Source organism: Marmota marmota, unplaced genomic scaffold (assembly GCF_001458135.2).
Source record: "Marmota marmota marmota unplaced genomic scaffold, marMar, whole genome shotgun sequence".
In the NCBI taxonomy this organism is placed as follows: Eukaryota; Metazoa; Chordata; class Mammalia; order Rodentia; family Sciuridae; genus Marmota; species Marmota marmota.
Genome location: NW_026000108.1, coordinates 40,437,893 through 40,448,779, shown reverse-complemented (window position 1 = coordinate 40,448,779; position 10,887 = coordinate 40,437,893). Strand labels below are relative to the sequence as shown.

The window sequence follows — 10,887 nt, the reverse complement described above, 5'->3', positions numbered from 1 at the left end:
GTGAGTGGTCTCATTATCCCTTCTCCTCCTCCTCCCTTAAGCCCACAGCTTTAGAGTCCTAGAAGCTCCTGGTGAGGTTTCAATAGGACCTGCCTAAAGTAGATCAGACCTAAAGAAGGTGTGTGTGTGTTAAACAGTTCCTGTGACTTAAACCTATTGGGTGGCAGGCATCTTTATAGAAAACGACCAGAAATCACACTAATGGGTGTTAGTGGGACTGAGAACCTCTAGTTTGCATCTTCCATCTTCCTCACTTCCTCAGCTACAGACCCAGGCTGCACTGAGGAGAGACCAGGTTGCCTGCTGAAGGAAGAATTGAACACTCAGTGTTCTGGCCGGTAGGAATGAACTCTTCCAGCCACGGGAAAAGAGGAACTAGAAAAGAGCTGGATTGGGGTAAAGTTAGAGACCAGAGACAACAAGAAGTGCCCCACCCCCCCACAAGTGTCCAAAGACATTTCTGGGCTGTGCTTTTCTCTCTCTCTTTTTATTTATTTACTTTCTGCTTCTCTTTATTTCCAGGCTGTTTTGGAAATGTGTGATTGTAAATCTTTACACAGAATACTTCCCTGTCCCTGACTTATTGTTTTCTCAGCATTGAGAGGAAGCAGCTTATTTCTGAGTTAGACAGACAACCAAGAGCATTAACTTTTCTAATCGCTTGTAGCATCATTTGTAAGTTTCTGTTTGTTCACTTCAGACTTGTTTGATAAATTCTTACTTTTTCAAAAACTATCTTGAAAAAGAGAACTATCTTGACTATGCAAATGCCTTCACATAATTCAGGTTTTAATTGTGAGAGAGATAAAATAGACAGGCAGGGGGTAAAGGGTGGTATGAAATACACACTAGGTAGGGAATATCTTACTTGTCCATGCAAAGTAAAAGGTTTATCTCTCAGTCATTGTCAATGTCACTCTAAATGGAGTGATTTTTTTTTTTCCCTGACAACTGTGAAGATATCACCTACTTTGAGGATGGGGGGACCATCTGGAAGGTGGTATCAAAACTAAAGGTGTCTTCTTGGGGCAGAAAGTTCTGTTACACAGAAAACCTATAAAGCCACATACTCCCTTAAGCCAAGAGACCTACATTATCAAGTTTCAGTTAACCTTTTTCTCTAAGACTTCAAATAGGTTTTCTTTTTTCTTTTCCTGTACATGCCTTTCTGTAGACTTGAGAGGAGGAGTGGGTAGGAGAAGATGGGGAGAGCACACATCACAAATTTAAAACCCTGATTCTGTTTCATTTATTTAAATAAATATAAATATAAATTTTATATAAAACTATTCACATATGAAGGGACTTACAGCAACATGGATTTGAAACTCTCCCCAGGCAAATTTTCAGAAAGCAAGACCTACAGGGTTTAATTTCTAAGTTATTGGTAACCTCATTGATTTCAGTTTAAAATAACAACAAAAATAATGAAGAAACCTGTGTTCTTATCAGGTTTTGAAAAACAGGGACATAGAAATGACATGCACTTTCAAAAAACCCTTTACAGTAGTAAACCAACCCTGTTTTTCTTCTGTTATATAATAAGACTGAGTTGAATTCTAGATTATTTACATTGTTTTAATAAACGATCTATAACTCCCAAACAGGTCAAGAAGGAGATGCGCAGGGTTAGGCCCAGCTTTGAACTCCCATGACTTAGTCACTAGTTCCTTCTCCAGATGGGACGAGGGCGATGGGCGAGAGTTTTGGCCCCGGGATGCCCTAGGTGTTGGCTACGGGAGCAGCTGGTGTGCGAGGGGCAGGGTTGGGGAGGCCCCCTCATAACGGGGAAATCTCCTTGTCTTCATTAGCGGAGGCTGGGGACAAGGAGTCCTCGTCCTCCGAACGCGCGTAGTGAGCTTGGCTACCGACGCACTTGCAGCCCGCGTGACTGTTCCTCTGGGCGCCCTTCCCCTCCTTCTTGTGCTTCACCCGGCGGTTCTGAAACCAGATTTTCACCTGCTTCTCCGACAGGTTCAGGTACGTAGCGATTTCGATCCTCCGGAGTCGAGACAGGTACATGTTGGAAGAGAACTCCCGCTCCAGCTCCAGGAGCTGAGTGCTGGTAAACGCCGTTCTCATCCTCTTGCCATTGGGTACCTGGCTGGTGTCGGAGCCTCCTGCGGACCAGCCAAGAGAGGGCAAAGAGGTAAGGCTCGGGAGAGGTGCTCCCACCCTACGTGCCATCCCTTGGAAAGGACGCCTCTCAAGGACCCACCCCAAACACCTTTGATCCTTCACTCTTTCCCATTTCGTGGCACGTCGTTATTTATTGGAGGAGGAAAGATACGCCCAAAGCCAGTCAAGACCTTAGATGCGTAGGACACAAAGTTAGAGGATTAAAGGGGGTGGGAGCTTGTACTTGTCTGACTGTCTCCTTTGGAGCCTAGTAGAGAGGGTCGCAGGCACAGCCAAAAGCATTGAAATACTTTATCTAGCCGGGACACGGGATGCCATACTTCAGTTCAACACACCCACACACCCACCCCAAACTTCTGCCAATTAACCTCTGCATTCTCCGCAGATATGTGGAGAGTTTGGCAAGCTAACTTGCACCTTTGTAGAACTTCTGGGGATGCCCCACAGTTACACCAAAAGCCCCTCCTCCCTTCCCTTCTCCGGTCTCTCTTCCTCCAGTGGCGGAGGAAAGTTTACTACTGGGAGCGCTAAAGGCGCGGCGCGCAGGTACCCAGAGACCCCGCCCTACCCATGGTGAGGCAGTGGAATCTCCGCGGATCCGCCACGTTGTAGGTGGTGGCAGCACAGACAGGTGCGTGATGCTGTGGGTGTCCCAAAGCAGCTGCGGCCGCAGCGGCCGCGGCCGCCGCAGCCGCTGCAGCAGCGGAGCCTGGCTGCTGGGGCTGGTGGTGGTGATGGTGGTGCTGTGGCGGGTGGTGGTGATGATGCGCGTGGCTCACCCGCGGGCAAAACTGCGCATCCCCAGGACCCGAAGAGAACTGGGTCTTGAGCAGAGGCAGGGCCCCGGTGCCCCCTGCCGCCCCGCCGCCGCCCCCGACCCCTGCGCCCCCGCCACCAGCGCCTGCGGGCGCGCGAGGGGAGTGCAGGTGCGAAGTGACGCAGAGCGGGCACACGCAGAAAGCACCGCTTTTGCGGGACGGGCAGCCGGGCCCTGACACCGACATCACCAACGGGGATGGCATGCCCAGCGGGATGAAGAAATCCGGCCCGGGGTGAGGTTCAGGCAGCGAGGGTGCAGGCCGGGAGGAGTCCTTGATGATAAGCGAATCGACATAAAAAGAGCGCGACATGTCGGGAGGTACGAATGGCTGGAGGGCCCGGCTGGCCGCGGCGCCCCCTCCGCTCTTGTGTTCTGAGCTCTGCCCCGGAGCAGCGTGGACGCCGGCGGTCCAGCCCTTGGGGACGCGAAGGTGTCGGCGTCTGGGCCGCGAACAAAGGGGTCCCTGGAGAGGGCTGGTCCTCACGTCCCCCGCCCGGCTCCCGGGCTCCTGGATTTTATAGCCCCCACCCTGGCACGTGATGCTGCGGAGTACCGCACGGCCCAGGCTCCTCAGCAGCTCCCCACCCTCGGGATAGGCTGCCCGAGTCACAACAGAAGCGGCGAGGAGGGGCGGGCGCGCGGCAGGAAAGAACACGGGGGAGGGGAAGGGGGAGACTTTGGAAAGTGTAGGTTTTGTTAATTTCCCAGGGAGGCCGGCCTCCTTCCCCCTCTTTCTCTATGCTTTTCCGAGAAATCATTGCGCTGCATCTCATCTTCTACCCTACCCCTCTCCTTAGCCTGGACCCCAACCCAACTCTTCCCGGCGCCCTGCGGCAGAGCACACCAGGTGGAGACTTCAAGACCGTTTTAATAGGGATGCCCAACGCTCCTGGCTCCTCAGTGTCAGCCGAACTACGCCAAAGTGAACAGTGAGGCCTGTGGTTTGCAGTAGGGTGTGCAGGCAGAGGACTGGCAGCTGTCCTGAGGACACCTGAGGGCAGCTGAGGCCAAGCTCACACCTACCCCTGTTAGCCAGTTTTGGACTTGGTCAAGGTCATTCATGTGGTTAGTTCATGACGGATCAGGTGGCAGCAGTGAGGCTTCCCAGCTAAGAAGCCGCCAAGCTTGTTCTGATATTCTAGAAGATCTAAAAGCCTTTGTACTTAGGGCCCTGCTGGGGTCGCTTATACCAAGGACCCTTCCTTGTGCCACTTTCTACTAAGCAACTATCTCCTGATGGAGAGGGGGTGGTGGTTGTGAAGAGTCATCTTTTTATTTCTCCAAGTAGTTATACTGCTGCATTTCCAGGTCAACCCCTACAAATTCCATTCCAAAGATTTTGGAAAGAGGACCAAACACCAGCCCTCCGGGAGACTGGGCAGGGGTTGAGGGAGGCCTTTGCTCTGAGTCTAGTGATCACTTGTTCCTCTCATTTTTATTGTTCTTGGACAATGGTCTAGTCTTAACAGGAAGCATTGTCCTTCTGCATCCCCAAATTCTAAAAAGAATGGAGGGGACTGTACCACCTGAGGAATCCTATCTCTAATCATGAGAAGTGGCTTGGTAAAGGAAATCTCTCAGTGGCGCAGGTCCTTCACCCCCAGCTGCCAGAGAGAAAATGCTACTAAGACTGGGACACTTGATCTTTGGGGAAACAGCAGTGGTGACAGCTTTTTCTTTATAGAAAAGCAGGTTGAAGTGGGGAGGCTGAGCAACAGCTACAAGTTGGGTCTTTTCCCCAGAATGGCTGACTCCAAGCCTGAATTCACAGAGGTGCCAAGAAACTTAAAGACAGGACTCTCTCCATCGGAGAGAACAAAGTGCCCCCAATACAGGAGAGCACCATCTCTGTCCTGTCTTTCTTCCCTTTCCCCGTCTCCGTGACTGTCTTTTTTGCCTGCTGGAGAAGTGTAATTGGGTTGTAGGGACGCCCCGCTCTGGGGAGCCTAGGATTTATGGATGGCAATTAAAGTTTTATGAATTGCAGCTGAGGCTGGTTATTGAGCTATTTGAATGTGATTAGAATTCAATTAGAAAGCGGTTAGTGGACGTGGGTCTCCAGAGTGTAAACAGACAGCTATTCCAGAAATGTGCTAATCCAACATCTTGTGACAACAATTAAGGAGTCTCAGGGCTTACCGTGGGGCAGCTCAGCTGTAACTACTTTTGTACCACAAGGTTGGCTAGTGCAGCCCTTGTAGACACCCAGCCTCACCCCAGCCCACCCTCGCTTTTGATGGGAGAATCCAGGCAGTCTCCACAATCATTCCAGCCCCAGATTTGGGAAGATTTGGAGTTCAACAATTGAGAGAGGCTTTATGGGAGGGTATTTTTTAAATGGCCTGAATTGTTCAAGTAGGTGACTCCACCCCCTCCTAACCCACCTCCTTGATTCTTTAAAAGTAATAGCTTTTGCTCTCTTTTTTTTTCATCCTTTGGGTGTGGTAGAAGGTTATCCAAGGTCTGTTTGGGGCTGACACTTGTATCACAATATTCCCAGGAATTTTGAGTGTGCTCACAGAAAGAACTCCTTTACTAATGTGCTAGAAATTGTGTTTGTGTGCAGGCCATTTTAGTAAATCTTTATTATGCAAAAGATTTGAGCATCCCCTTCAAATTATGTCTGACTATGGAAACATTCAGTTTCTAGTACCAAGGAATTTTGAGAAAGGTGAGAGACCTGTGAGATTACTTAGGGCTCAAGGGGTTAGGGGCCTTAGAACAAGCTAAGGCTAAAACTAGGACCATATCTGAGAAACGTACCCATTACAGTATTTGGTTAATTTATTGGATGACAAAGAGCAAGTACTTTGGTATCCCCTGGGTAATCTCTATCCTCTTTCTTTTCTCTAGTTATCTTTGGATTTCCCAGTATCTCCATCTTCCTTTCTTCCCTCCCTCCCTCCCTCCCTTCCTTCCTTCCTTCCTTCCTTCCATCTAGCCCACATCTTCAGAAGCCAGTCTAAAGTATGCCTGTCCTGCATGGTCCTGGACAGCATTACCACCGGTCCTGGTCAGGTGACTGTTTTCAGGGAACAGCACCCCAACCAGCTCAAAGCAGAAGGGGACCCCATGCTCAGTCAGACAGACCTTTGGCGTGTGCCCACAGTGCTTGCACCACTGCACAATTTTATTTCTCAGTGATTCTGTCCGATAAAATTTCATTGTCCATTAAGTAATCCCCAAAATGAGAGCTCTTATGAGCCTATAATGAGCTCTAATTGCCACGACTTGGGGAGCCACGTGGAAGGATTTATTCGGAATTAAGCAGTTGGGTACAGAGTACAGGCTGTTACCTAAGCCATTACTTTCATAACTCAAGGAGAAAATGAGTTCTTTTAAGGGGAGGGGAAGTCCTTTGATTCTATCCCTTTCACTCAGGATGATAGAGGATGGCTTTGTCTTCCTTGACTGCAAGGTCCTGTCATAATCCAGAAGGAAACAAAATTGTTCTTCCCACCTCCTCCTGCCCAGGGCACCCCCCACCCTACCCTCAACTTAGAGAAAACAATCAGTAGTTCTAGAGAGAACAGCAGCAGCTGCCTTCTTGTCTCTGGACTCTCCAGTTGGAACCTTGGGTGAGCGGTTTCCTTCTAGCTCAGTCTTGACATTTGAATTTTTGGTTCCAGGTTTCAAAAGATCTTCCAGTACTTTTTTCTACCTCTGGAATGGAACCTGACTTGAACCCCACATTCCCCTCTCATTTCCCTTTTTTCCTAACTCTTTTCATGGGCAAAGTCAGGGAAAGTAAAGGGTGGAGACAGCCTTGCTTATTCAACAGGCCTCAAAAGTTCTGACCTGATGTGCTTAGCAGTTTTGTTTTTTTTTTAATCAGGGCTGTAACTTCCACTTTGCCCCTTCCTCTGCACCCCCCCAAGAACTCCCCCCTATCTGTCCCCAGTCCTTTTTTCTCTCAGTGTCAGCATTTGCCAGCGTGGTTCTCCTGCTCCAAACGGAGGCCGAAAGCAGGGCGGGACAGCCCAAGAGTTGGAGGGGCCGCCTCGGATTTATTTGCTCCTCTTACATTGATTTCATATTAGTTTCCAAAGGGATGAATGATCTCAAAGCTGGGTTTTGTTAGCCGAACACAAACAGGAGACAGGACTTACTTGCCCCCAGCTCCCTTTAATGAGGTCATTATCAAAGCGTGAACAAGTCTATGAATGTTTTATTGAAAGCGCATCGTTAACTTGTATCCATCCTTTTCTCCGAGTGGCATTGTGATATTGCTGTCTGTGGCACATCTTACCCGATATAGCCCGAGATTTCCCCATTCTCTGTAACCAGGCAACCCTTTCTGAATACCCAAAAATTGAAAAGAACCGCTTAGTCTTCAAGAAAGTCCTCAATAATAGTGGAAAAGAACAAAGATCCAGGAGACAACAAAATGCCACAGGGGTGACTTTTCATGAGCAATTATCTCTCATTAATCAGAAGAACAGCTGCAATATTAATTTTCTCTCTTTCTTCCTCTCTTTTCACAGTCCCCAACATTTGAATAATCATAAATTTTGATTTTATGAAGGAGTCACATTTTCAGGGACTGGAGGAAAGCAGCTACCTAGGTGAAGACAAGGAGAAAATGCTCTCGTTTTATTTTTTTTGTTTGGGGAAAGCTGCCAACAAAGCAAAATGAAAAAAAATAAATAAGAAAGAAATGCCAGATTAAACGCCCCCCCCCCCTTCTAGATGGCTGCTGAGAATCGGGACTCCTTTCTCCTCCACCCCTTCCTCTCCCCACCGCTCCCTTTTTTCCTCCCCCTGTCCAGACCCACTCCCTAGTTCTGCTCTGAGCAGGGTGAAGGGAAATGTCCCCGGCGTCTGGCGTGGGAGTTTCAGCCGGGTTTCTGCCGGTTTAACTTGCAAACGTGAAGCCAAGCGTTGTCGATCTGACCAAAGAGACACTCTTTGGGCGTAACTCGCATTGTGGCCATCAAAAGCCCGCCAGCCTTGGATGAACTGAGACGTGCATTCAGTAGAAATGCGGCGCTCACTTTCCTTTCAGGCTCTGGAGAGGTGATTATTCACAGGACGTGTTGCCACGATAGAAAATGTGGGTCCCCATATAAGGCTGTAACCTGCAAACGAGCTTGCGGGGAGTTGAATCTCATTAAAGCTGAGGCTGCAATTAGCAAATACGCACTCACAGAGAACTCAAGCTCTTCTTGAAAAGCTGTGGGTCCGATGAAAGAGGGCAGTTGGGAGTTAGTCCTCATATTGCGGTCCTGGCTGAGTAATGGGGGCCCAAACGCCTGCAGTCCCTTCAGCCCTCCCCCCCCCAAAAATTGTTGCTTTTAACGTATATCTGGGCATGGCCTTTCCAGAGAGAAAACAGGCTGCAGGTCCCTTGCTTATGCACCACCAAAAATGATCTTGCTTCTTCCTGGTGCTTATTCAGAGCGGATGAGCTTTTGAGAAACCTGAATTCGCCTTTGTGCTCACCACAGTTTCAAGAGTTCAATTCAGCCAAGAAGAAGGGGGGGGGGGGTCCTGAAAAAGGAGTGAGGGGTTTGACTCAGAATTTCAGGAAAAGCCCAGTCTCACATTCTCCTCACCCTTGGAACAGAATTTTGATGGCCCTGCATGCCTACCACATAACCCCTCTGTTCCCCATTTCACCTTAATTACTATTCGCCCACCCCCAAATCCAGGCATCCTTCTCTGACTCTTAAAGCTCTCCTCTGTCATCAGAATAAAATTTATTGAGGGCCTACTCTGTGCCCAGCGTGTGCTAGGCACCACGGGGAGCCTGCCTGAAAAGGCCAAGACAGTATCCAATAGAATATTGTTTCATTTCAGTAACAATGGCCTGAGGTGGGGAACAATTATCCGGATAATTGAAGCAAATGCTCCACCTCCCTCCTTCCCTAGCCAATTCCCTTGGCCAGTAACATTTTTCACTACCCTTTTCAGGGATGGTGGTTTTTGCATGAGAGGGGCATGAAGGATAAGAGAGGGTTGAAGTATTCCCATGCATATCAACTTCATACTTCTTTTGGTCTAAATTTGCTGCCAACATCAAGCTGAAATGGCTGCTTAATTATGAGGATCAAGACAACTTTTGTTGTTGTTCTTTGGTGCTACCAAAAAATAAGTGAGCCTTTTGCAGACATTTTGATTTAATGACATGAGGCCAGAACAGTTTCTAATTCCAGTACTGAAAATAACTGATAAATACTATCCCCTATCTCCTACCCCTCATCCTGGACTCTGAAGAGATTAATTTAATATCTTGGAGTCGTCTTCAGTCATTTGATAGCTGGAAAGGATGTATTGAACACCTACTATACACCAGCCTCTATGCCTGGGGTCCCAGGGGTACCCTGGGAGTTTCCAGTACTTAAACAAATCAACAGATCAACTCAGAGCTGACTTGTTACAAAAAGGTCACGGGAATGTAAAAAGAAAAGCCCAAGGAACTCTGGAGTTGATAAAAATGGAAGCCTGAAGTGACATTAAAGTGAAGACCTGCAGGATGAGCAAGTGCTGGCCTGGGAAAGGGGGATGGGGAACATGTTCCTGGCCACAAGGCCACTAACAGTCCCACATAAGAGCCTTGGAAGAGTTTCTCTTGGTTAATTACAAGAACTGAAAGGACACCAAGGAGAATGGAGGAAAATGTCCATTTCTGCAGCTGTGAAATAGGAAAAGGGCCACTGACCTCAAGTCGCTGTAAGGAATTAAGGACCAGCTAGGGTGGTACCTGGTGCCTGGCAAGAGCTCCTAGCTTCTCTTGTTTTTATTGTTATTTGATACCTATAGCTCCAGGGGCCCCTCAGTCTTGGCAGCAACCTAAAAGCTGCCCAATCACTCTCAGACCCCACTGCTCCTTTGCTGACCAAGTTTCACTCTGTGAGGCTCCTCCACACCTGGTGCCTGGTGCCTTTGGTTCCTGGGCATATCTTTGTTCTGCAGCCCCATCCCACTCCCCACCACATCAAAGGACCTGGTGTCCTGGCTAACCCCACTTAGGACTATGCCCTGAATTTCAAAGCCTTCCTGTGGTCTCCAAAAACCTCCCAGTTTTGCTATACACCCAGCTGGTTCAGAAAGATGGAAATGGGCACTAGTCAAGTATATGACAGTCTGCACAGCCAATATTCCTGATCTCTCATTGTATGCCAGGCCTGTGCCTTGCCCACATGACCTCATTTAATTCATTCAACAGTCCTATCAGAAAAGGTACCACTACTTTGGCTGTTTGTTTTTTTTTAAGTAAAGTTCATTTTTTAAATACCTTTATTTGTTTTTATGTGGTGCTCAGGATCGAACCCAGGGCTCCGTGCTTGCTAGGCAAGCACACTACCACTGAGACACAATGCTAGCCCCTTGGCTGGGTTTTGAACCCAGAGTCTATTGAAGTTCAAAGACTAACTCAAGGTCATATAGCTAGAGATGGCAGAGCCAGGATTCAGACCCTGTCTGTCTGATGTAGGGGCCTGAACTTTTAAGCATGAGGCAATACTACCTCCAAGTAACAGCTTCCATGTACTGAGTACCTACTGTGCATCCAGCAACAGGTTAAGATGAATGCATCATTTTTCAGTGATTCTGACAATAAACAGTTGTTTATTGTCCACTCTTTGGTTATTGTGATTTTCCTACATATTAAAAGTTTCAAGGACAGCATAATGTGGCCCACATAACAGGGCACATACTAGCCATCTGTAATCCCAGGTATTCCAGAGGCTGAGGCAGGAGGATTCCTAGTTGGAAGCCAGCCTGGGCAATTTAGCAAGACCCTGTCTTAAAATGAAAAACAGAAAGGGCTGTGGATGTAACTCAGTGGTAGAGTCCCCCTGAGTATGATGGGGAGTGGGGAGGTAGAAGGCTCAGAGTGGAATTAAGATGTGGGTAGGGAACATAATTGTTTTTGTTCACCTATGCTAGAACCTAGTGAGCTCTGAAAAAAAATTAGGGTTGATGAA

At 48.1% G+C, this 10,887-nt stretch overlaps 1 protein-coding gene across 1 annotated transcript; it reads right to left on the bottom strand.

Annotated features, from left to right (window-relative positions):
• Positions 1–1,307: 1,307 nt before the first annotated feature.
• On the bottom strand, positions 1,308–3,525 carry Gsx2 (GS homeobox 2). The gene is made up of 2 exons (XM_015481819.2): positions 2,708–3,525; positions 1,308–2,120 (listed from the first exon to the last, which is right to left on the bottom strand). The coding sequence occupies exons 1-2, from the start codon at positions 3,267–3,269 to the stop codon at positions 1,780–1,782; spliced, it is 903 nt and encodes a 300-aa protein (XP_015337305.1). The 5' UTR covers positions 3,270–3,525; the 3' UTR covers positions 1,308–1,779.
• Between the last annotated feature and the right edge of the window lie 7,362 nt (positions 3,526–10,887).